Source organism: Pelophylax lessonae (assembly GCF_965119305.1).
Source record: "Pelophylax lessonae genome assembly, chromosome: 2".
In the NCBI taxonomy this organism is placed as follows: Eukaryota; Metazoa; Chordata; class Amphibia; order Anura; family Ranidae; genus Pelophylax; species Pelophylax lessonae.
Window position 1 is genome coordinate 122,618,359 of NC_138769.1, and position 27,729 is coordinate 122,646,087.

Below are 27,729 nucleotides of genomic sequence, written 5' to 3' on the forward strand. Positions count from 1 at the left end.
TTTTGATGGGTTGAAGAAATTTGGAAGATGGGGCTGGGGGTGCACAGTGTGGGTTAAAGAGGGGCAGAAGGTGTCTATCTCATGCTACTCACTAAAAATGTTTAGAAAATCCATATCCTTACGCTCTCGATTTGTGCTTTGAATATGGGCACATTCATTGAGGCTTGCCTTTGATAACAGTTGCATGCAGATTAAATGGATGATCTAATTATGGTAAGCACTAGCGCTTAATATCTTAAAATGATGGAGGATCATTGTGCCCTGGCCATCCACCGATCGGGGTGAACCTTATGCCTGTTAGGAGAAACATAGAGGCTGCCATTACTGAACTGTCCTGACAATACTAGTCATCTGATCTGACGGACCCCCTTGTTCCAGTAAATTGACATACTGACCCTGAGCAGGTATACAGATTTGGATTCCTTACTTTTCTTAACTGTCTGCCTGCTCTAAGCAAGGGGATTGTAATTGAAATCCGTGGACCAGTTTAACAGCTCACTTATTCAGGGAAGCCTATCCCACCTCCGCCTTATGAATGGTACCCGAGCCGCCTCCATCAGATCATCCCCTGCAGCTATTACCTTTTTGTACCACCTCCCCCTCCCTATAGATTGTAAGCTTCACGAGCAGGGCCCTCCCATTTTTTCTAAATTGAACTGTTCTGTAATTGTACTGTCCCCCCTCTACATTGTAAAGTGCTGCACAAACTGTTGGCATTATAAGAATCCTGTAAAATAATAACAGCTAGTCGAATAGCAATTTCAGAAAGAGTTCTGTGATGGCAGCACCTGTATTTCTGCCATGACGGGTTTACATTAACTATGGCTTCCTCCATTTTGGGATGTCTACAATTCATTGCAATGAATCGGAGTAAAATATATTTGAATTTCTCACGTTAATTAACTGTTCTCTTATATCTTTATTTTAGATCATAAAAATGGACATTATATAATTCCTCAGATGGCTGACAGGTGATTAAATCTGTACTGCTCTTTTCTTTAATACCAGTTTCTTAAAGGGGTTCTTCACTTTAGATGAAATGCCGGTTTTTGATCACCTGTTTATATAGCAATATGACAGATGTTTCCAAACATCAACTGTTGTGAAATTTTTCATCATAGCTTTCCAGGTGTAATATAGTTTTTTGACCTGCCTTGTATTTTATTGAACACCCAATAAATGTAGAATACTGTAGATAACAATGGAAAGGGGTTCCGACCGTGCTAGGTAAAGGGGTAAAAAAAAAGTGGTAATTAACCCTCCATGTTACTTCAGGAGAGGGTTTAAACCAACGATTCACTAAAATGAGGACCCCCTTTAATAATAACATTGTGTATTTACAGTCACACCATTGCTTTGTCTTATTTCCCAGTATTTTGTCAACAGGCTTGTATCAACCTTGTAATGTCAGTTAATGTTTGCATAACATGATTGCCCGAAACCGCTAACACCTATATTGAAGTATAGGTCTTAAAATGACTGACCCTTTAGAGCAGAGGCAGACTACCTTGGCACTCCACTATGGTAAAAGTACAAATTCCATCATGCTTCTGACTCTGGGAGTAATGGCTGTGGCTGTCATATTCTTGCAAGGTCTGGGACTTTGAATATTCACAACTGCAAGTTGCCTACCCCTGACCTAGTGGCAAGTTCAAAATCTCAGTTGTTTTTTTTTAAACATATCTAAACCTAAAAACAGGTAATATATTTCAATGTACTAGGTCTTAGATGTGGCGGCTGCCTTAGTTTTCATTTTTTAAGCTAAGAACATTTTCAGCAATTACAGGAATGCCAGAAATGCAGTGTCCTTGTCACTTCATGTATGTCAACAGGAACCGTGAACATCTTTGTCTTCCTTGTGTAATCTACTAGATCCATCAATCCACCATGTACTAGGAATATACAAAGGCAGATATGTTTTGAAGTCCAGCCTGTGCAATAACCATGGTTCCCTTTTATATAGATACAGTAGAGCAATGAGTGTAGACACAAAGGGACTGTGGAAGTATTTTATTTGTAGGATTGCCAGATGAAAATGTAGGAAAAATGCCTTAAAAGAAAAAAATTCAGCTAACTTCCCTAAGGACTGGTAAGCTGCAATATATAAAATTTTTGGTTTTGGGTTTACGCTTTACATTGAGGTGAAGTTAATCAGCTGATTTAATATTACTAATGCCAGATGTAATTGCTTTTTTCCTCAATTGTTCTTTGCTTCAGCCACAGTTTTTTAGAGTTAAAGCGGAACTTCGCCCAAAAGGGGAAGTTCCGCTTGTTTGCATCCTCCCCCCCTCCACTGCCACATTTGGCACTTTTTATTTGGGGGGGTGAGCGGGTGTCTGGTTTTGACAGGTACCCACTCCCACTTTCGGGTCAGATCGCTGTGGCGATCTGTGAGGATGTTCGGCCCCCTCCTCCTTTCCCCTGCAGCCTTCTGGAACACATACAGGTGTGCTGGACTATTTAAAAAGCGTGGCAAGCGCAGTAGGAAGCCTTACCTAAGATGCCAGTGCCTGCACCTGAAGCCGATTGAAGAATTGGCTCGGGGCAGACATCAATGGATCCCTGGACAGGTAAGTGATCTTATATTAAATGTCAGCAGCTTCAGTATTTCTAGCTGCTGACTTTTAATTTTTTTGTTGGGGAGACTAGAGCTCCTCTCTAAGTCTAGATCTGTACTTGCTCAGAAGATATTCTGGCCATATCCCATCCTATGTATTCCTGCCTGAAATATTTCTGGTTTGTGCTGTGTTGGTGTTGATTTTTCTCTACTTTGCAGCAGAGGGTGATCATTCTTCTTGATCAATGCTGTGACCAGGAAGTGACAGTCATATCTGCATCCTGTTTTTTCTCCACTGTTGGACTGTCAGTGAACACCATGTGGGGGTTTCTAGCTGGGTAAATTTAGCCAAGCTATACAAAGATCAGCACTACTGCAGTGATAAGTAACAGTTACACAAAAGAAAACAAAAAAAAGATAAAGTTTCTTTTTTTCTAAAAAAACAGCACAATATTCTTTAAGCAAGATTCTACTCAGAATGGATATGTATTTTTAAGCCCCTCTTTTAAGAGGTCTTCCTATTCACATTAGAGAGATCCATACAACACAATGTCAATTAAGTTTGCTGTATTACTCTGGAGGACACTTCTCCAAACAGAGTGAGGAACTGCTTGCAAACAGCAATTCTAAAAGAGAAGTCTACACTTTTTAGCAAGACTTGGGGATTCATATTACAAATGCTGATTGGGGACTAGATCTGTTTAAAGCTGAACTCCGGGCAGGGAAGACACAATATACAATGAAAAACAGTGGCCTACTTTTGCCTAGTAAGTTGTCCTCATTGTTATAATGAGCAACTTTGGTAGCAATCTTGTGCTTTACACATGTCCCTTGTCCAGCCTGTGCAGGGCTTTTTGTTTCGCATGATGAGCATTCGCTGTTTTTCCCTTAGGAAGCAGCTATCAGTCATGTTTCCTCCTCCTCCTATGTCCGTGTGTTTACATCACGCTACCTGGGCTGGGTACAATCAGTAGAGCATTTTGGATTCTCCTCCAGATGTCAAGCGACACTAAGAATCTTGGCAATGATGTCATGAACAACAAAAACTAGGATTGCAGAGAAAACCAGATATAAATTAAAAATGTTTGGAATGTGGAAGCTGTTACAGAAAATTAGGTTGGATTTTTTAATTCAGCTTTAAATTATTATAGGCTCTAGACATCTCTGCACAAACATTTTGGAGATATTTAAATACCTCATAGATGGTGGATGCCTACTCCACAGTGTGCCAAACAGGGAAAAACCTTGCCTTACCTGCCCAAGCATTGTTAACATAAGCAGCGTAGACTGCACTATAACTGGTGGGTCATTCCTGCAGCTTTATAATTAACCACTTCAAAGCATTGTGGCAACCTTTGTAAGATTATATGCAAATATCATCTGCAAACATCTGAAATCTGGTATTTGCATAGATTTAGACTTGCCTCTACATGACACCAATCTCACACAGTTCTGGTAAATTGGTTGGTCAGCTACTAGAGATGGGCTCTGGCGTGTTCGAGTTAACACGTGCCCTATCCCGCGAGGAAGCTGACACTGAACTTCGCTAATCACAGGCACCGAAACATTTCCTGATCCCCATCTGCACAGATCGGGAAATGTCTCACTGCCTGTGATTAGCGGAGTACAGTGTCAGCTTCCTGGCGGGATCAGGCGCGTAGAAACTCGAACACGTCCGGGCCCATCTCTATCCGCTACTGAGAGCAGTTCCCCCAGGATGCTCTCCTCTTATCTTGAAATTGGGTACACATTGCATAGCTGTGGAAGGGCATTTAGTTTGAGTGCTCTGTTGTAGGCTTTGGCATCATTGGTACCCCTACTATAGAGCAGTAGAGGCAGTACAGGCATAAGCTAACCAGTTTATTGTGAGCTCTTCAATGACGCAGTGCTACTGAAGGGAAATTATTATTGTAGACATTTATTTAGCAATTACAATTTATGCAGCACTGTACATACCATACATATATATCAGTCTGTGCCCTCAGGAAGCTTACAGTCTAAAGCCCCTATCTCACATGTATACATGCATGTACACACACATATACTAAATAAATGTAAGCTGGCCATACGCCAGTAGAATTTTGGAGAACATTTTTTAAAATTTTATAAAGTGTATGTAAACCCGAACAATAAACATCTCTTTCTTGCACCCTTATGGTCTGGTAAAAATATCGTAGTCTAGATATTGTATATACCATAATGTGTAAAGCTTAGATAAAATCATTCTATAGAAAGTTTTTTTTATTTATTTACTGTATCTTTTGGTTTAAAAATACTTGTTGCCAAAAGCTTGTGAGCTGATAACTTTCTGTGCTGTACTCTTATCAGTTAGGTCCCTTTCATACTGGTGAAGTCCACCAGCAGGTCCACCTGCTCAGCAGGAAATTTCTCCGCTAATCCCAGCTGAGCAGGCGGGTGACAGGTCCGTGTCCACTCAGCTGATGCAAAGTGGACGCAGACACAGCCCGCTATCCTCTGAGCTGTTGCTTGTCATCCGTTCCCCATCCATCCGACTGATCGGATTCCAGGATTTTTAGCGGGCAGGATCGTATCTGATGTCGGCGGTTGTCAGCGGAAATCCCCCGCTCCATAGAGAACAATAGATGGTCTGTTCTGGTCCGCCTGAAAAATTGATCAGTGTGCAAGGGGCCTTACATTTTATACTGCTACCTCTGGGGACTATAAAATACTTTCTCACCTTGTTATGGAGATGAGGAGAGGAGGTAGTGTCTTGTTATCTGGTGACAGTGTTGCTCCTCCATAGATAACAGTATGGTGAGTGAGCATTAGGACAGAAAGTGTGTTACTGGCAGGATCACCAGGTGAAAATAAAAGGGAATAGAAAGCCTGAAATAGAAAACCTCTGCAACCACCAAATCTAAAGACTGGTAAACTGCAGTATATTATATTTGCTTGTTTTTTTTTTTAGATACTCTTTTTAATAAAATTAAAATTAAGTTAATGTCACCCATAACAGCAAAAACGTTTCTACCATGAAACCAGCTGATTTTTAGAACGAAATAGAATCTTTTACCATTGGTGATATTTCTGTGCCTGTGGAATGAGAGTAAATCACCATGCTGTTCATTGTTATTATTTCCAGGATTGGAACTTGCAGCATGCAATTAAACTACCTCACCTTGTCCAAGCATTCAGTTTTATTACTGTTTCTTTTTCTGTGTGTGCTTTGCAAAAGTGACAGCTTCATTGCTTTAGCATGACAGCCTGTGTTATGCTGTTGTAACTGTTGCAAGATCTCCCCCTTGTGGTAGACTCTAGTAATTGAAGTCTATTAAAACTATTCTGTGTTTTTCTTCTACATTGGTCATACTATTTGAACAGAATGGTATTGAAGGAGTTGTTTAAAGAGTGGTAGTTTATATTCGTAAATACCTTCTTTCTTTTTGGATCTGGATTATTGAATTATATATTTTTTCATTTAGATGACTTTCCGCATTATGTAGAGCCGTAACACATATGTTGCATTGTGCCACTGTTTCCTAGTGCTGCTTTTTAAATGAAAAACTCTATTAAATCAGTGTTCTTTTCATAGAATCACACATGAAATAAATAGTAGGGTTCTTTAGTCTGTTGAAGCAAGTGTCAAGGGAAAATAAAAAAAAATATTTTGTACATACCTGCAAAACATGCACAGTTCTCCACGTTATATCACTTTAAACATGTTGCATGTGCAGAAAAATACCTATTGATGTGCCATAAACTTAATGTGCTCGTACCTTTCTCTTTGACCTGACAACACAGTGTATTTTTGACTCTGAAATCTAAAGCAATTCCTATTTAATTTCTGATGCATTACAAGAAACACAGACCTCTCTTCCCCCTTCCTTATTATCTCCATAGCGCCGATGCAACGCAAATATGTGTTCCCCCCCCCCCCCCCCCCCGCCACCTTCCGTGGCTTGCTCAGGTCTCCCGAACCACTGGGAGACCCGAGCGACCAGTCGGCACGTCCACCGGCTGGCTGAAGACCAGAACAAAGCCGAATTCGGCTCTGATCACATATCCGAAGTAAAAACCCCGAAGCGATGTCATGACATCACTTCCGGGCACTGGAGCCTTAAGGCCCGTACACAGGATAAGAAAATCTGAAGGGAAAATTTGTCCGACGACCGATCTGCAGATTTTCAGATTGTTAGTATGGTGCTTTCGACAGCCAACTCTGACTTTTCGGCTGACAAAATCCTGCTGTGCAGGCTATAAAATTGTTGTCGTCCGTAATACAACGTCCAATTTTAGTCTCATTAGTAGAGATTTTGACGGGAAAAAATCTTAAGAGCAAGACTAGGCATGCTCAGAGACGAAAGAACACATACAAAGCAATCCAACACATGACATCACTTCTGAAGTAGAATTCTGTCGTACGGGAATTTTCGTATGAAAAAAACCTCTTCACTTTCCACATCAGACTAGCATGCCACAAAAAACGGACGACAGATCGTTCGATAATCTGATCGTGTGTACGGGGCTTTAAAGGCGCCAGATTTAAAAAAAAAAATGACAGGGTTTTGAATGCTTTTAAGTGCAGTGTAGGGGTTTGGGGACTTTTAGACCCCAGATCCCTCCATAAAAAGCACCTGTTACTTCCTATTACTGTCACAAAGGGATATTTATACTCCTTGTGACCGCAATAAATGCGCTCTGTCCCCACTCACTCTGCTCATGCGCAAAAGCAAACGTATACGCAAGTCGAGTGCACATATGTAAACGGTGTTCAAACCACACGCGAGGTATCCCTACGATCGTTCGAGTGAGAGCAATAATTCCTAGGACAAGACCTCCTCTGTAACTCTAAACCGGAAATGTTTAAAAATGTTTAAAGCGTTGCCTATTGAGATTTTTAGGTACCGAAGTACTCAATTTTAAAGCATGACATGTTAGGTATCTATTTACTCAGTGTTGCATCATCTTTCACAATATACAAAAAAATTGGGCTAACTTTACTGGGGTTTTTTTTTTTTTTTAATTTATGAAAGTGTATTTCTTTCCAAAAAATTACATTTGAAAGACTGCTGTGCAAATACTGTGTGACATAAAATATTGCAACAATCGCCATTTTATTCTCTAGGGTCTCTGCTAAAAAAAAAAGATGTATAATGTTTTGGGGGGGGGGGGGGGTCAGAAAAAGGCTTAGGCTCCAAGGGATTAATCTCTGTAACCCCTTAAGCTGGCAATTGATCAAAATTTGTCCAGGTAAGCGTGCAGGGCCTGACAAGTCAATCAAACGAGCGATTTCTGTTTAATGGACTTGTTGGAAATCTTTTCTTGATTTAATGACTGCAGCCAATGATCATTGTATTCTGACAATGCAGAGTCATCGCTGTCAGAATACAGTGGATCAGTGATTCTGATTCCCCTATCAGTCAAATCAGTCAACATTGTGTGGATGTAGGAAATCTTTTTTTCTTTTTTTTTCCGTTAAACTTTCTGGCAGAACACAATCTATGGCCAGCCTTATTGTGCACAGGTAGAGAGAGAATAGTTATCTGCTCACAAGATTTCTGGCAAAAAATGTTTTTGGCTTTTCTTTTTTTTTTGTTTAACATATATATCAAAACTAACATATATAACAAAACTATCAATAGGTTATTTTGCAGACCAAAAGGGAGCAAATAAGAGAAGTTCATGTTAAGGTTTTCTTAATAATAACTTTTTTTTTTTTTTTTTTTTTTTTTTTTTTTTTAGAAAACTTTATCTTTATTTTTGAGACATGACCATTGCCATTGAGATAACATGCTTTGAACTCAGAGCAAGTGTAAACAGCAGTGAAGTGAGAGCAATAGATGGGATTTAGGTTTTCTATGGAAAGGTGCTTGCATTCCCTTTGTGTCCACAGAGCTGTGGCTGTGTGTCCAGGGCAAAGTACTAACAAAAGTAGAATGATTATTTTAATAATTTTTGGATCATCTTGAGCAGTAACGGTTTGTTATAGTAACAACTGTTTTTACAACTAGCAGCTTCCTACGGTCCCATAAAATTTAATTTACAAAAATGTTTTAGGGTCAATGTATCTGTTTAAATAGCACGGGAAAAGATTACATCTCCCGTCTGGCTTTTATTGCCATCTGGGGCTTTGTTCAAAGGTTTTAGGCCCCTTTCATACAGGCTGTCTGAAAAGGTCCGCTGTCATTTTTTAAGGCAAATCTGATCAGACCCTCCAGTCTCCTCTGTGGAGCAGCAGATGTCAACAGACACATGTCCGCTGACACCCGCCGCCATCACATCTGTCCGCCAAAAACAGATGGATGGTGGTCCTATTCGCCTTACGTCCAGCGGTTCGGATCGAAATGGACAGGCGGTCCATTTCCATCCGATTGCCTCATAGAGGAAAGCGGGTCTGTGTCGGCTTCGCACAGCGGAGCGGACACAGACTTGTTATCCGCCTGCTCAGCAGGGATCAATAGAGAGATCCCCCCTGAGCAGGCGGATTCACAGACTCAGACTCCTACTGACAAATGTCTAGAAGACAAGAATTGGTTTGTGCTTCTGTTGGAGAGAGCTTCTCACCTTCTGTCTGGTAAACTATTGTTAGGACAGGAAGTAGGGGTAAATCTCTCTCTAAAAAAAAAAAAAAAAAAAAAACCTGCGGCAAGTTTGGAATGTAAGCCCCGGTTCACATTAGTGCGATGGCAGACATTGCTTGTGATTCAGAGCGCACTGCTCTGAAAATCACATGCGATGTCTGTGCGATGCGAATTCAGCCATACAAATAGTATGGCTGAATTTGTATCTGATTCGGCGCAAACACACACAGGACCCTTTTTTGGGTCCGCACCAGAATCGGATCACATGGTGGTTCACACTTATGTGATCCGATTAATGTCCGAATGTCAGTTCGCACTGCGATATGTGAACTGATTTGGGGGTGTCGTTAACTTCGAATTGACACCCCCAGCGATTCACATATGGCAGTGTGAACTGCCTGCGCTGGGAATGCGATGCGGGAACCCGCAGTAGATTCGCAGGGTTCCTGCATTGCATAAGTGTGAACCGGGATTTAGTGATAAATTCATTAGCTAACTTGAATAAAGATGCAAGCTTTTAGTGTGCCTTAGATCTTTGAACCCTAAAGCTTGCATCTTTAATAACTCAAATTAGCCAATAAAGGGTATCACTTAAACTCCAAACTTGCTGCATTAATTGGTGGCTAACATGGTACAATACTGTACTACTACTACTTGAAGAACTACCAAATTTACACCTGTTTCCCTTTCCCAATTATCCAATTTTTTTCATCCCTTTTCTATCACATTGAGGATTTAGTTACACTTTGGAGATGGGATAGAAAACATGTCAAAGCAGCTGGTTGTCAGGCGTCTCTGCATTGCAGTTGGAACAGTTACTGGTTCATTTGCTTTATTTGTAACAGGCTCTGTGCATGATTACTGCTGTGCGACTCAGATGATGATACAGACTGCATTAGATAGCCTCTAGTCTGTTGTATTGAATGTGTGCACATTTGTAAAACACATTTTACTGTTTTTCACACCTTACTGTTTTCCACCCTGTAAATATATGGCATGTATACTATATAACATTTGAAATTGTTTATACAGTTTGTATGATCTGTATAACTGGGATGATTTTCTCTTTCTCTCTTTATTTCTATCAATGACTTGTTGTCTAACCTCATGTCTTTTCTCCTGTTCTTCCTTGTGCTGCATTGGATGCAGAACTCGCCCCAGGGGTGTGCCTCAGAGGTACTGTTACTTTTTCCAGACAATGACCTCTAGTATTCTTATTCTTTCATTTAGGGTATAGACAGTTCAAATTTGAAATAATGTTTGCAGTGGGGAGGGCCTACTTTGTATACAGCTAAATGAATACCTTATACTGATTACAGGGGAAAGAGAGCCCAGGCCGTTCACATTTGAAATAATGTTTGCAGTGGAGAGGGCCTACTTTATATACTGAGAACAGGAGGAATGGAGCTTAGGGTGGACATCGCAGTTCTGTTATCTGCATTAGTAGCCAAGTAAGAAAAGGGCCTCATTCACATGGGTGTACTTAAGCGTACACCTGTTTCCGGGCCATGTTTCCCAGCACGGGATGAATAGGTGTTCCGTGCATTCCATGTGAAGGCAGTCCGATTTATGTTAATTGGGACATAGCCGCTGCTCCCAATTTGACATCTGTGTTGATGTGATTGTGTGTCCACGAATATAGACCGTGTGAGTTCAGGGACACACACCCACACAGATATCAAATTGGGAGCAGCGGCTCTGTCCATGCAGCTGCTGCCTCCCACTTGATATAAATGGAACTGCCTGCACGCAGATGCACAAAACACCTATGCATCCTGTGCGGGCAAACGCGTCCCAAGTGTATGCCCAAGTGAACAAGGCCATAGGAGACAATCAGGGCAGCCTTATAAGAGAGCTAGAACTGGTGAATCCCAAAATCGTATGGATTTTGTTACAGAAAATGTTGTCGGGTATACAGAACCTTACTATGTGTTGCTTGCTGGAGTTACCTTTTAAGAAACATTCTAATCTTTCGCCTTTTAATGTATGGTAAGTACATAGGGGGGCCTAAATTAAAGGTCTAAGAACTCTTAGGCTAAGTTCACACATACAACCAGGGGGCGATAAAAACAGGCAGTTCATCTGCACTTTACTGCCCATCCACCTACAAGTAGGCATGGCTAACATGGCTATGATGCTTCACTTTGCAGTGCTGCAATTCTAACTCAGCATGTTGAGTTTCAAAGGTGGCACCGCCTGTCACATTCAGCTATTGGAGGTCAGTGGGACAGCACCCCAAATGCAGCTATGGTGGTTGTGGCACGATAGTTCTATGTAAATACCCCATTTAGATTGCAAAAAAGAAGCCTACTAGTAGAGCCCGCCACCCATGTGAAAGAGCCCTTACATTGGCCTGATTAGCCCAAACCAGGGCTTTCAAATTTCAGCTGCCTTCCTTCTGTGGTTGATAGTGCAGGTCTGCCGGCTCCTGCTTCTCACGCCTCACTAGATGCCTATGAATGCATTTCGTGGCCTTCTTATCAAATGTAAGACATTGGTCAGGCCTGATCAATTGACCACAAAGGCCAGTTATGTCTTAAAAGTGAAGCTGTGTCCTTTTTAAACATTCTACACTGAATCTTCTAAGGAACTTGTAGTCAGCGTCAGCTAGATCAGGCAGCAATTGTTACAACTGTGGCTACATGTGATCAGAAAAGACGCCACCGCTGATCATTCTTAGGGAACAGGTGATTGGCCTTGTTGGAATTTCTTTATCTTACTATGTTGAAAGCAGGTACTGGGTGTTGTCTGTTCAACACATAGACAAGCATGCTTGAATGATGCCAATATGCAAGTCTGCACATATTTATTGAGGGGGGGGGGGGTATATTTGTAATCCTCCAATTGACATTTTTTGTCTGTGTTTAAAGCTGGATGCACACTATACAATCTCCTTTAGATTTTGTCCTTTAGATTTACCAAAACGATATATAATATGAGGTCAAACCTAAACCCTTTCAGCTTGTATGCAATCAGGCAGGCCCCTGCACTACATAGTTGAAGGTAATTGTAAAGGAAATCTAACAACAAAAGTTATATAGTGTGTATCCAGCTTTAGTGTTCGTAGACTAAAGAGGGCAGTCAGATGTAGATAAGCGATTGCAATGCTGAAAGATCTTTTCCATAATAGATGTATATATATCTATATATATATATATAGATATATATCTATATATATATATATATATATATAGATAGATATATATATATATACAGTGGGGATCGAAAGTTTGGGCACCCCAGGTAAAAAATTGTATTAATGTGCATAAGGAAGGCAAGGAAAGATGGAAAAATCTCCAAAAGGCATCAAATGACAGATTAGACATTCTTATAATATGTCAACAAAAGTTAGATTTTATTTCCATCATTGACACTTTGGAAATAAAATCTAACTTTTGTTGACATATTATAAGAATGTCTAATCTGTAATTTGATGCCTTTTGGAAATTTTTCCATCTTTCCTTGGCTTCTTTATGCACATTAATACAAACTTTTACCTGGGGCGCCCAAACTTTCGATCCCCACTGTGTGTATATGTATGTATATATATATATATATATATATACACACGAGTGTTTGATACGTGTATGTACACTGCAGCAATACCAGACGTGCTATGTTTGGGAAATTATAGCTCATTGGCCAAAAAAAACTCCAGCTGGTACAAGTAAAGCCCTGCTATTCACTTTCGTAACAGCAGGGATCCTACTTTGGGTGAAGATAAGAATATATGACATTTGCATTGGCATGTTAGAGAATTGGTACTCTCGGGACAACAAATAGTTGCAAGCAAGGTGATTTTAACTAGTGTAGTCTTGCTGCTCTGCTGGATTGAAATCAAAAGCCCTGGCTTTCCCCAGAAGCATTTCAATGCTTTTTCAAGATTCACCTATTAAGAGAGCCAAAAAAAAAAAAGTTCACAGGTATGCACCTTATAAGGTTTTGTAAATGCAATTTGTTACAAAAATTGTTTCCACCATTACAAAACCTGTCATTGTATCATCCTAAACTAACCTAAAATGTAATATTGCATCTTATTTTTTGAGCAGTTAAAAAATAACTCAAAAACCTGGAGGGGGACATAATGCTAAATATATTCCTACAGTACATGCCTCCAAATTTATTTTAACTAAAAAAATTTAAAGTATAACTAAAGGCAAATCCCTTTTTTTTTATTAGTTTTGGTTAGATTTTTTTTGCTCTGTTAGGGAGATTCACCCTCTCTATTAGTCTGTTTACAATTATCAAAGAAAATCCCAAATTTGGGGTTGTCCCCAGAATAGGAATAGTGAGGATATAGGAATAGTGAGGATGCTAGTTCTAATGACCTTGGTGACAGCCAGGGATTTACTCACTCTAGAGGGGTTTTCTCTCACTTCCTATTTTAGGTATGGAACAAGAAGTGAAGGAGAATCTCCCCAATAGGACACATGGCAAAAATAAACCTTACAGAGTTTATCACCATTCCTTACTCAATCCAAAATGGGGAAGAGAAAAAAAAAAGTTTTGCCTTTTAGCTTTTACTTACATTTTTTTGCCCTCTCCCACATTGCATCAGCTCCATGTAGAAAATGCTGCCTAGGGAGAGGTATAGAGTGGGATTAATACATTATGACTGTGATGTGGTCAGAACATATTTTATGAAAGTGACTTGTGCCGATGTCTAACTGTTTATATAAGCTGCAATATCATTATTGGAACCCTACACATGTGAGACACATTAGGACACACATTTAAAGACATAAGTGAATTCCATTGAAAGGCAAGCAACACTGAAAATGTCACAGCCATGTCATAAGGTGGAAATGTCAAAGTAAGGTATCTGGAATTGTCAGTGTGGATATCTGATAGGGAATTCAAATTTTAACCTAATATTTAATTTTACAAAAAATGCTTTGAGTTCATTGAAGGTGCAAAAAAATGTGTTTAATGACTGCTTCCAAACATAACTTTTATAGTTATTTAATGTTTTTATTTTTTTATAAATGATAAAATTGATTATTTTTTAGTTTCTCTGTTTTTTGTTCTGCTGTAGGAATTTCAGAAACTTTAGACTTTGTTTATTAAAGTGACTTTGTTGCCTCTATAAACCAGCCAGCATGCTCCTTTAATTTTCTAAAGTGGCCATGTCTGGATGATTCTTTCACTGAGGGTGATGGTGAGATAGTTCCTCATTCTTGCTGTAATGTCACTACACTAGAACATGATCCATTCAGGACATTAGGGCGCTGTGACGGAAGCAGTGTCAATGTCTTTCCTCAATATTACTGAAATGCCACAAAATTACATATTATTTATTTATAAGCACTTATTATTATCACTATTGTAATGCAGTGTAGTACATAGAGATGCAGCAACTCCTTCCTGCAGTGATGTGAATTGAACCCATAGAACTCAAGGTAGATGCATTGTCTATGCATTCAGCTGTGCTGGGCAGCCTTACCCAGTGCATATGCTGTGAATGGGCCCTCATGCTACCCTTAGTGCACATTGCAGGAGCAAAAGCCATCTATTCAGTTGCTATAGCCAACACAAACCCTTTATAGTTTACCTAAAGCCATTGTTTCCTTTTGGACAGAGTAGTGATGGTTTAGAATCCCTTTCAGGTTCCCTACAAGGACTATTCACCTTAAACACCAGAGCTTTAAGAAAAATCTAAAATTCTCGATTGTTTTTAGAACAATTATAAAAGAGAAGTCTATTACAGGTGACACTTGTTCTGATGACAAATGTCTGAGAAGATTCCCTCACTTTGTAGTGATTTGCTGAGAGGATACAGAGAACATATGTCCTTCAGTCTTTGGAATGCTGAATGATACCACTATAATGAACTGCAAGAATCCTATTAAAAAGTTGATTACAGCACATGCGGTATATGCATACATGTTTATTTTTTCAGTGGTAAGATCATGATCATATATATCATATGTTATAGCACCTTTATCTGTAATACCGTGTTCTGTATTGGCTGCTATAATGCATCTGGCTTTCTTTGACCCAGTGTTCGGTACATGCTGATGGGTTTTCCCTATCACATATATGTTTATTGTGTACTTTTGTTTGTAGTTTGGATTTGTCAGAACTCGCAAAAGCTGCCAAAAAGAAGCTGCAAGCGGTAAGTTCTCTTAGCCAATAACATACTTTTTTTTTACAAATGTAACAAAATTCTGTATAAATCATAGGTCTTAGCCAAATCTCCTGGTCAAAACCATATTTTGCAAACTTGTCCTTTATAGTTTCCAGTATTTAGATTTTACCAAAATATAACTATATATATATATACAGAGGAACTACAGAAAAACTCTTATGCCCCGTACACACGTGCAGATTATCTGAAGACTTTTGTCTGCAGACTTACCAAAACCATATAATATGAGGTCAAACCTAAACACTTTCAATTTGTATGCAATCCGGCAGGCCCTTGCACTACATAGAAAAGGTAAGTCTGCAGACAAAAGTCTTCAGATAATCTGCACGTGTGTATGGGGCATTATGAAGACGTACGTGTATCGTCTTCAGGATACGATGCACAATTTCGATCAGTTTCATCCATCTGAAAACAGTGCATAAAACAACATGAATATATACCATAGCATGATTATGTTGTGAAAAACATATATTCCAAGATTAAATTGATCATGCTTATAAAATTATAAACTCATCAATGGCATCGGTGGGCTAATCTTTTCTCTATCGTTCATTGACAGACGCGGCTTCATATCTTCTTGACCATTGGGTTATGCTGTACCCTACAGGAGTAGGACACTAGGCAGGAAAAAGCATTCACCACACGTATGGGGCAGTCCCTACAGGCATAACCCCACATGCTCTTCTACAGCCCTCAGTTTGTTTCTGCCTAGCTTAGGAGTAGGACCTAGTTCCCTGCTGGGACTTCAGTCTTAGCTGTTATTTTTTTGGGAACCTTTTTTTGTAATTTATTCTTTTAGTAGAGTTCCTGGAGAACTACATGCAACAGCCGGCTGGGTTTCCGTCTGGATATTCTAGATCCTTAAGGTCTCCCAGCCTGGCCAGCGAGCGTGAGCAGGTTATAGTCCAGCACTAGGCCTCGCCATGACAGAGCCCCGTTGGACGGGGACACGTCCGCAAGTGGACCGTCTCACTGGGACGTGAAAGATCTGGAACTCCCTGAGTCGCAGCGTATTCCTTGGGCAGCAGCACCCCCATCCCGGGTGGGAGGTAGTCTGTTCGGAGTGGCCCTGACCTGATATCTTGGTATGGTGAGTAAGTGTCCCCCCAATTCTCTGGCGGTCTCGGGGTAGACGTGGGTCCCCTCCATGGAATAGTCGGACCCCCCCCCCGGTTTCCTCGGGTATACCAGGCCCCCCCACCCTCCCAGTTTCCTACCTCTGGGGGGTGGATGTATTGCGGTCGCTGCAACGGTTCTGCGGGGGGGGGGGGTGGAGCGTTTTTCTGGTTGGATCCCCTCCTGGGGACCATCCGATGCCTTTGTCTGCTGACCTCTCCTTGAGTCCTGGAGACTGCATGGCACGCCTTGGGGGTTGCCATTTTGCTGTAGTCTTGCCCTGCATTAATGTCAGAATTCTTCATTGTAATGCATGGGCAGCCATTTTCTAAATCTTCCCCATAGGAATGCATGGGGCGGCCATTTTCTTGTAGTCCACGGTGCTGGACAGCATAGGCAGACACTAGACACCCCAGGCATGACCCAGGTGCTTTTCAATTCCTGTGTCAGATCGTTCTTTCTGCTGTACAGATTATTCCTGCAAGCCTCCAGGTTTGGTAACGTCTTTTGGGGGTCTCTTGTTGGTTTCCTCTCACACACACTGCTAACAGACTGTGTTAGGCTGGAACTTGCTGTACCGCCAGTGCATGGTGTGATCGCGTTTTTTGCAACTTTTTTAAAGTGACACTTCATCTTTGGAATTCAGTGTAAATGGAGTCCCAGGACAAAATTTCATCTACAGACACCTTTAGTGCGGCTGCGAAACCTTCTGGGTTGCAGCCCCTGTCAGCTTTTACTGCAGTTTTGGAAAGCCTGGTGTCAAAAGTGGATTTAGTGTTAAAAAGTAATGCTAGCCATAAGCGCCCTTTGCCTTCGCCTCCCTCTGCTGTATCCTCAGATTCTGAGGCAAATATGGCCACCGCAGACGCATCCCACCCTGGTGGCTCTGTCTCATCGCATTCTGATGGCAAAGAGGACATGTCCTTGTCAGCCCAGCATGGGAAAGCGCATTGGTGGAAACACTTATAGTTTCAGTGCGAGAAACTTTAAAATGGCGGATGAGTCTACAGTGTCAGCAATGCAGGTCTCTTTTGGCACCCGCAAATGCCAGAAATCGGGCAAAGTGTTCCCCTATCCAGAGCTTTTTGACAATATTGTCAATGAACAGTGTAGGTGCATCAAGCACATGTTAGTGGTGCCCAAGTGTTTTAAATGCCATTATCCATTCGTGGATAAGGTTTCCACGCGGTCAACCGTGCCACCAAAGCTGGATCATCCAGTTTCCAGACTGAATAGGTCTACTTGATGGACAGATTGAGTCTCTGTCCCGCCAATTTTTGTGACCACCCTGGTGTCACAGACCATCACTGAATGGGTGAAGTTAAAGGTGTCTTGTAAACGGAACAGCTCTCCCCGGGGCTGATTGAGCTCATGGATCAAAGGGCTCAAGCCCTGCTGTATATTTATGATGCATTGCTGGATGCGGCTCCCCTGCTATTAGACACATGGTGTGGTTAAAAAGCTGGTCTGCGCACCAGGCTTCCAAAAAGGCTTTTTCTGAACTTCCCTTGACGGGGGAGAGGTTGTGTGGATCCTCCCTGGATGAGTTGATCAAAGGCCTTACGGATGGGAAGAGCACTCTTCTCCCTCAATCCTCTAAGGGCAAGGCACCATGTACTAGACGGGGGCCTTTTTTTTACTGCGCATAGGCGGCTTTTACGTACCTCCGGGTCGCAAGAAAAAGAAAAGCCATTCAGGTCTTCTGAGAGTTCCAAGAAGACATGGTCAGGTAAACCGAAGCCAGGTAAATCTGAATCTGCAGACAAATCCTCCTCCTCTGCATGAAGGGGCGCCCTCAACCAATTCCGGGGTGGGGGGACGTCTTCGCTTCTTTCCGGAACCATGGACTTCCTTGTTTCAGTACAAATGGGTTCACAAACTGATCTGATCAGGGTACAAGATCGAATTCCAGTCTCGACCGTCAGACAGGTTCTTCCCGTCCAATCTGCATCTATCTTCAGACCGTTTAGGGGATCTCTGAGAGGTGGTACAAGATCTGTTGTTGCAAAGGGTGATTGTGCAGGTTTCCTCTCAGGAACGTTTTCATGGGTTTTATTCAAACCTGTTTACTGTGCCCAGGAAGGAAGGCAAAGTGCGTCCAATCCTGGATCTCAAGGCCTTGAACCGTGTGAATAACGCATCTCTTTAACAAATCACCGCGCACAAAACTCTGCGGCCAAAGGAAGCATCTGAGGATGCCATCACGGCAGATCTCGTAGAATTTAGCAAAAAAAGAAAAAAACTGAGACAGGAGTCCCAGCTTGGAAGCCTAGTCCTACTCCTACAGCTAGGCAGCAAGAAACTGAAGAGCAGCACTGATTAGCTGAAGGGTAATGTCGAGAGTGACGGCCCCCTAGAGGTGTGTCATGGTTTAACTCTTTTTTTTTTCAAGTTTTTCACTACCTAGCCTGCTCCAGCAGAGAGGGTGCATTACCCAATGGTGAAGGCATAGTGAATGGGCTGCGACTGTCAGAGGACTTGGAGAAAATAATTTTATGGTAAGTTCTTACAAAAATTCTATTTTTTTTTTTTTTTTTACTTACCAGAAAATACTTTTCTCTGAAGTTCATTGACAGACGCAGAACCGCCCCCCTCTAATTATAGGTGGAATGGGGTTGTTGTCTTCTAAACACTGCTTACAACTAAACTGAGGGCTGTAGCAGAGTGTGTGGGGTTATGCCTGCAGGGACTGCCCCATACGCGTGGTGAAAGCTTTTCTGCCTAGTGTCCTACCCCTGTAGGGTGCAGCATAGCCCAATGGTCGAGAAGATATAAAGCTGCATCTGTCAATGAACTTCAGAGAAAAATATTTTACGGTAACTAAAAAATCCAGTTTTTGTGACCTCATCGTGTTACTGAGGCCACGCCCTATGTGGTGACACACCATGTGCAGAAGCAATAATCAGCTGGGACTGCAAATGTCACTTGCTGGTAAAGAGAAAAACCTTACATTGCAGATTTAAGGCACCCATATACCACAGGGGAACCACCGCTACTCCCAAACGCACAGTTTAGCGAAACATACAGTCACAAAAAATTAATTAAATAAATGGTATACAGTACTTTATACAATCATACATCCGTGGCCAAAAGTTTTGAGAATGACACAAAAAATAATTTTCACAAAGTCTGCTGCTTCAGTGATTTTAGATCTTTTTGTCAGATGTTACTATAGTATACTGAAGTATAATTACAAGCATTTTATAAGCGTCAAAGGCTTTTATTAACAATTACATAAGGTTTATGCAAAGAGTCAATATTTGCATCGTTGACCCTTTTTTTTCCAAGACCTATGCAATTCGCCCTAGCATGCTGTCAATTAACTTCTGGGCCACATCCGAACTGATGGCAGCCCGTCAATGCTTAAAGTTTGTCAGAATTTGTGGGGTTCTTTTTTTAATCACCCGCCTCTTGAGGAATTGACTACAAGTTCTCAATGATGTTAAGGTCTGGGGAGTTTCCTGGCCATGGACCCAAAATTTCGATATTTTGTTCCCCAAGCCACTTAATTATCAATTTTTCCTTATGGCAAGGTGCTCCATCATGCTGGAAAAGGCATTATTCCTCACCAAACTGTTCTTGTATGGTTGGGAGAAGTTGCTCTTCGAGGATTTTTTTTTTTACCATTCTTTATTCATGGCTGTGTTCTTAGGCGAAATTGTGACTGAACCCACTCCCTTGGTTGAGAAGCAGCCTCACATGAATGGTCTCAGGATGCTTTACTGTTGGCATGACACAGGACTGACGGTAGCAATCACCTTTCTTGACACCAGGCCATCCTCCAAAAGTCTTCACCTCACTGTGCGTACAGTTGCAGTCACACCTGCCTGCTGCCATTCCTGAGCAAGATCTGCACTGGTGGTGCCCCGATCCCGCAGCTGAATCAACTGTAGGAGACTGTCCTGGCGCTTGCTGGACTTTCTTGGGTGCCCTGAAGCCTTCTTCACAAATGCAGTGAAGATGTTTTTTATGGGATTAGGTTAATTTTCATCGCAAAGAGGGACATTGCAATTCATGTGAACGCTCTTCATAACATTCTGAAGTATATGCAAATTGCCATCATAAAAACAGAGGCAGCAGGCTTTGTAAAAATTTACATTTGTGAAATTCTCAAAACATTTGGCCACAGCTGTACATTGCACAGTAAGGTAAATAATTGATAGATTTTATAGAGCAAAGTACAGTCAAAAAGCCATATACAGCATATTTATCACACACAGAGCAGCATTAAGGCATATTCCAAAATGAACCCACCAAAATGGCATCACAAAATTCCAAAAAGCCAGTGTGAGGCGTGTTGTTCATGTACCTAAAATCTGACTGATGTCTGTAATTTATCTAATAGAGCTGTTCACCCAGCTTCCATCATGTCATCCTGTCTCACTTGTCATGATTTTCTAAGTGGCATTTTTATCTTTTCATTAATCACTTGCTGCTCCAACCTGATGTAATTGCAGAGCTTTCAGTGTTTCTATGCTCTGATGATTCCCCCTGTTGTCATTATCTCTACATCTAGCACTCCTCCATCCTCTGTACTTTCTTCTGATGGACATGTGTATACTCCCCACCATTACCAGCTGACTAACCAAGCATTGTGTTCATTCACAGCTCAGTAACCGACTCTTTGAAGAGCTGGCCATGGACGTTTACGATGAAGTCGATCGAAGAGAAAATGATGCAGGTGAAAAACCTCTGCTGACGTATTTAGTAAATTATTTTATGAAGTGTAACTGCATTTTAATTTAAAGCAAGATATGTTTTTTCAAACAAAGATAATGGTGACAGAAGGTTGCCATAATACATGCTTAATGCAAACCGTTTTATTTTAGGATAACTAAGAAAATATTTAATAACAGTATGCTCCCCCAGTGTGCATTCCTATATAAATATTATATTTATACAAATCCAAAACAGGTATAGAGGCACTCATGAGTCTTTCATCGGAGATTAATTAATTTAGCTCCACCACAGGACCCAGGAGTGCCTCTTTATCTGTTTGGGATTTGTATGGATATTTCTTTGTGGGTGAGCACCCAAAAATTTACCCTACACGCAGTGTGCTGTGGCTACCCTTTTTGACTAAATTATATATTTTTAGTGTGTGAAAACAGGGATTTAAAGAGTTTATTTATTTATTTATTTTTTTTCTGAACCCAGCGATCAGATGGAATCCAAAGTTCCGACTTTAAATAAAGTACATGTGAAACTTGCATCTCGTAAAGATCATAGTGCTCCAATGAGAACCCCTATATTTTTTTTTTTCTCCGAAGACAGCAAGTGCTATTTTTGTTAAGGCACCATCCAAAGTCTGCCTATGCTTTCTGGAATAAGAGACTGGCCAAGGGATAATCATGGAAATTCTAGTACCTATGTCTTGGCTCTAACCTTTTGACTTATAACAAGGTTTAGTATTCTAGGTCACAGAGCAATTTGGTTATTGCTTTAACGCTGGATCTGTCCTCTGCAAGGTCATCCATCCAGGATGCAGTTGGAAAATTCCATGGCAGTATTCTACATTAACTATCAGGGAGGAACCAGAAGCCTCGTGGCTCCAAAAGTAGTGGATCTGATTTTGGCTTTGGTGGAACTTCCCTTTCCAGACTTGTTTGCAGGGCTGGAACATGAAAATTCTCAGATGGACTTCCTCAGACGTAAACCTCTTGGCCATGGGGAAAGGTCTCTTCACTCTGAGGGGTTTAGGCCCTCTGTCGCAGGTAGGAGATGCAGAAAGTGGACCTCCAAGCTTCCAGGTTCAACTAACTAAGCAGATTTGTCTCCAGAATTAGGGACTCTCTAGCCACCTCAGTGGATGCTTTGGTGACTGTGGGATCAGTTCAATCTAACGTATGCTTTCCTCTGAAACTCCTTCCCCATCTAGTCCACAGGATCAAGATAGAGGGCATTCCTATGATTTTCATTGCACCAAACTGGTCCAGGTGGACATGGTACTCAGACCTTATCAGGCTTCTGGCAGACTCTCTGTAGACCCTCTCAGATCATCCATATTTTCTGTCCCATTGACTAGTTTTCAACTCTGCTTCTTGGTTGCTTGCTTAAACAGCCTGGCTGTTCAAGCCCAGATCATGTGGGCTTTTTGAATTCGGTTATCACCTGGAACATATCTTTCTCATTGTATGAAAAAAGGAAATTCCATTGCAGGAAGTTCTCTGTCCTTCCTCCAGACTGATTTAGATCACACTCTTGGCCTTGAGTACAATCCATAAAGTTTTAACCTTAGCTGTTCTTTTTTCAGCAGCCTTCATACAGGGTGTTGCTCACATTTTGTATGTTCCCCAATGACTCCTTAGGATCTTAGCCTGGTTATGTTGACTCTTTAGCCCTATCAGACTTACAAGGTTGTTTTTCACATCGATTCTGTTGGGGAGTCCTTGAGTTGGCGGCCTTGACCTGTAAAGAAGCCTGTTTTGTGTTACACAGAGACACAGTTGTTCTAAGGTCCAAGGTCTGTTTTCTTCATGTGATGGTTTCTTCCTATAACCTTAACCAGGATGCTGGTCTACCATTTCTCTGTCCTGCTACGAAACCACTTCACAAGACTTCCCTCCTCTGCCTGGATCTGGTACACTTTGTACAACTCCCTTTCGACAGTCTGACACTGTGTTTGTTATTCTTGAAGGTCACCATAGAGGACAAACTGCTTCATGTTCCACTATTGCCATGTGGACATCCCATCATTCAAACCTATGTTCTCAAGGGTGAAGTTCCACTTTTACCTGTCAAAGCACACTCAAGAAGGTCCGTTAGTGCTTCTTGGGCTTTTCAGTATCAGGCGTCTGTTTATCAGTTTTGTCGCCACCGGGTCTTTGGTTCACAAGTTTAGGTTTTACCAGGTGGACATTTGAGCCTCAGCTAATGGCATCTTCGGTTGTAAGACTATTGAGCCCCTTCTGTTAGTTTGTCCGCGTGTTAGCCTTTTGTTTACTGTGTCACACATCCATCACTTGGGCTGTTTTTCCATCCCAATGTGACTGAATATTTCATCCCGTGTGCCTTATTAGACGATCATGAAAATAGGATTGTGGACTTACCTTAAATCCCTTCCTTGGAGTACTCTTGGGAACAAAGGTCCCTCCAACCTTTTTCTATGGTCCACTCCTATTATTGTATGCTACAGAACTGAGGCAGGCTGGAGGTGGAGGAGGTTATACTGTACTGTCTTTGCTATGGTATACCAGTGTCAAATTTTCTAAAGGCAGCAGGGTAACCTGAATACTTCAGCCTGTTTCCTAATGTACCCTAATAAATCTATTTCATTCCAAGTCAAAAACCCTATTCTTAGGCCTCTTGCACACGATACTCCTGTTTGAGCATCTCCTTTTTCAGCTGTAATTTTTGTCTTATTGAAAAGCGCGCATTTGCGAGTATTTTCACGCATATGCGTTCGCGTAAATTCTTGCCTCTGAATATGCAAATTTTTTTTCAGATCAACAGTATTATCGTGTGCGTTCATTTGATCGTATTTGCACGCAAATGCGTGCATTAGGCGTAAATTACTGTCCAAAAATGCAGATTTTTCTATTTTGTTCTTACTGAAGAATACTCGGCGCTCATTTACGCGCCTGTGTGCATAGGCACATTAGAATGAATGGGCTCTATTTCAGCTCATAAAAAAAAAAAAAAAAAAGCTGTACTGAGCATTTTTAAGCTGCAGTGTGCAAGGGGCCTTACTGGAAGATTTGTCTTTTTCCACAGTTATGGGCTGATATTCTCTGCCTCTGTTTAAAGAAGGCTCTCTTGAACTAGTGTAAAACTATGGAGTCCTAAAGTGAATGCCTTCATCTAAACATTCCAATTCATGACAAACACCTTTTACATAGCAATATAAAAAATCAAACTAAAATGTAAAAGTCATCCTATTTGGATTGAAAAGGAACAAGCAGCCAAGCATAACAGTGTTTGTGGCTTTTGGATTTTCAAGTCTTGACTAGTTGTCAGTAGACATAATGAATACAGTATTTTACTAAAGCACTGAGGATTAATTATGTTTATACATCTTCATTTCAAACTTAGTAATATAGCTTTATAGCTAGTAAAAAGGTTGCATATATACTGAGTGTAAAAAAGGTTTATCACTTTGTTGCTGAAAGAGAAACCGCTTTTTGTGCACTCTAGACATAAATTTATCAGACTGGCAGTGGGACCTCTGGATTCAGCCAGCACCCACAAGTCTGAATGGTGTGCACATGTGTGATTGCCAGTAATTCATCAAAATTGCTGTCCACAATTGTACCCTTGGCAATGTGGTTGCAAACAGCGCTTTTGTTTAAAAACAGTCAACTGCGCATGTCTGCTCTAGTCATTCCTGGGCACCAAATCAATCCTTCCAGACAGCAGTCCAATGCAGCAGCCAATAGTGACTACATAGTGCCGACACACACGTCGCTGACAGAGCCAGTGGCATTGAACCATCAGTTATGTGATTAAAGTGTATGTTTTTTAAGTTTTGAATTGCATAGGGAGTCTTTAGAAGCCTTTTCAAAATATTGTTGTCTGTCCCCCTGCTATGTAGATTTATCTTTTCAGCTTGCTGTCACACATGCTTCAGATGGATACCACAAGTGGCTGTTTTAATATGCCAAAATGGTATTAATGTAATTCTTTCATATTTTTCCTACTTGTATTCGTTTTTTTTTTTTCCTCTTTGGAGCTTGGTTTTAAGTTTTTCCCTGGCCGCTGTGCTTGATGCACATTTTTTCTATGTCCACCAGAATCTATGGAGTCCTTTATGAGTCTTCACTATGCGTATGCTTCGGGTCTGTACTCCCAGTCTACATGAAGCCGCTCAAAGCGTCTCACACACAGCCAGCGTGAGAAGAAGACATAGAGGAACACCATGCCTCTCCTCCTCCTTCTCCACAATGGGAGCAGCTGTCAAATATTGTTATGGAGGGGTAGAGTTGCAGCTTTTCCTGTTTGCCCCTCTCATGTTGACTGTTGCATGGTGCTCTGAGGGGCTACACATCAACTCTGGAGTACAGCTCGTTCCTGTAACAAATACCTATACAGATCTCTATAGATCCCGGTGGCACAGAGAGAATGGGACTCAAGCTGCATGGACAGGAGACAAGTGGAATACAAAGCTCAATCTGAAAAAAAAAATGTATTGTCAACTGTTGTCACCATCAGGAAACCCACCCAGAGAAAAACCTTAAGGCTGCAGAAGATCAGCAGCACTAAGCACAAAAATGATAAAACATTAAAAGTATTCTGTTAACAAAAATGCAGTTCCACATAATACACAGAGGAATATATAAAGAGTGTCTAGAACTCCATTGTTTCTCCGCAGAACAAATATCGGTGTGAGCGACAGATTCATTCACCGGTTGTAAACAGGTAAACAAATTTGGAGCACACATTGTGTGCAGGGGTGCACTGAAACTGAAGTGTCTATATTGACGCACTATTCTCAGTGCCGCTGAACTTCCTCCTGCTGCTGTAGGTGTCAGACATGGCAGCAGCCAAGAAGTTTTGTAGCCAGATGGGCAGAGCCTGAGGGGGGATTGAAAGACACTAGTGCACCATCAGGTCTGCTCCTCTTGTTTTTGACAGCGAGCAGTGGGCTGATCAATAACCAAGACAGACTGCTATTAGCTATAAACAAAATAAAAAATGGAGCGCCAGTCTTAGGTAAGTAAAGGCCGGTACGGTAGGTGAATGGGATCATCCATTTTCTTGTCCTGGATACCGTTGCAGAAAGGAGGGGTGCGGGGTGTCGGTGGTGCGTGGAGGCTGTTGTCTGGCAGCCTGTCTGATGGTGCTGTGGTGGTGGAGGACTCTCAGTGGGGCTCCACTTCCTACTTCCTGTCAGCCCGACATCACTTCCTGCTAGCAACGCCCATCTTTCCCTCCACCTCACAGGAAGTGATGTCGGGCTGACAGGAAGTGGAGCCCCACTGAGAGTCCTCCACCACCACAGCACCATCAGACAGGCTGCCAGACAACAGCCTCCACGCACCACCAACACCCCGCACCCCTCCTTTCTGCAACGGTATCCAGGACAAGAAGATGGATGATCCCATTCACCTACCGTACCAGCCTTTACTTACCTAACACTGGCGCTGCTTTCTTTTTGTTTATTCTCCTCAGAGCCTCTCCTTGTTCCAGCTGTCAGCCGATTTTCGTGGGCCCCCTCCCCCCCTTCCACCTCATCCTTTTTTATATTTTTCTACCCATTTTTTACTTTCTATATTTCTACCTCTTCATCTCATGGTATGCCACCCACCATCAGAGAGCGCCATGTAATCATTGACTTTATGCTATTAGCTATAGACTCTGCCATCTTCCTACTGTCAATCACAAGGAGAGAGTGGACCTGATGGTAAACTAGTGCCTCAGGATCCCCATTAGACTCTTCCCACTGTCAACCTCACTAGCTGCTAGGAGGCTTTCACCTGTGAAGCACTGAAACTAGTGACGTGGGGAGGAGGGGGTGAGAGGAGGTAGCAACGGCAAATATGTTGCTCTACTACACAGCATACAGGCATTCTGCATGTCTCTGTACACCAAGTTAAGGTTGATCATAATTACCTCCAGTATCATTATCTACAACTGGACTTAAATATTTTTGAATTTGGTGCAGTAACACTTTGAATACGCTCTGAATCTGCCGCATGTGTTGGTAAAGCTACCGAAATGGGTGACAGGGATTTTACTGACGCATTCCATTTTAAGATCATACCTGCCAGAAAACTTTCATTAGGGATTTTTGAATCCCCGTCAGTGTCATTTAGTTACCTTTTTATACCTACTTTAATCAAGCTCACTTGATCAACTGGTTGTTTTAAATTGTAATTTAACCCCTGGGTCTTTATGCCTGGAAAAGGGGGGGGGGGGGTCAGGGGCAACCCGTTCACGTGACCACTGTCATTGGCCATCATAGTGGTTATATAATTGGGAGCCCATCCTGCCGATTCCTGATAATGACTACAAATCGAGAGCAGTATACAGTTCAATATACTTTTATTGTTTTTCAAAAGCATATAACAGATTGCAGATAATTCACAGGACAGTAAAGAATGTATATCAGAAATATTCTTGAAAAATACAGAGTATCTACACTGTAGTAATGGTGTTATTGCTCATCATCAGGTTGCTCTTCAATTATTGATGACAGAGCATAAAGGAACTACAAATGGGCAGTAACTTGGTGTGACATTTGGGATTATGGAATAGAGGGGAAGGAGGAGGGTGTTCTGTTTAGGGGGGATAAAGGAAAGGAATATAGAAGAGCAGTTGTCTAGCCCTAGCTACAAGCCAAACAGGTTACAGTCTGTTCCAGCTGGAGGAAAATGCGTAAACCAAGGATACCAACCCGGTAAGTATTTTTTTGCATTGTGTTAATTTGG

General features: G+C 41.6%; 1 protein-coding gene across 3 annotated transcripts in view; it reads left to right on the forward strand.

Annotated features, from left to right (window-relative positions):
- The window catches only part of GIT1 (GIT ArfGAP 1), a 280,050-nt gene that overhangs the window by 205,130 nt on the left and 47,191 nt on the right, over positions 1 to 27,729 (forward strand). For 2 of the 3 annotated variants that reach the window (XM_082245242.1, XM_082245240.1), the window contains exons 8-11: positions 929 to 971; positions 10,249 to 10,275; positions 15,166 to 15,214; positions 20,972 to 21,044. In XM_082245242.1, coding sequence (XP_082101368.1) covers positions 929 to 971; positions 10,249 to 10,275; positions 15,166 to 15,214; positions 20,972 to 21,044 — 192 coding nt within the window. The remainder of the gene's footprint in view (positions 1 to 928; positions 972 to 10,248; positions 10,276 to 15,165; positions 15,215 to 20,971; positions 21,045 to 27,729) is intronic. The other variant, XM_082245241.1, reaches the window with a different exon arrangement.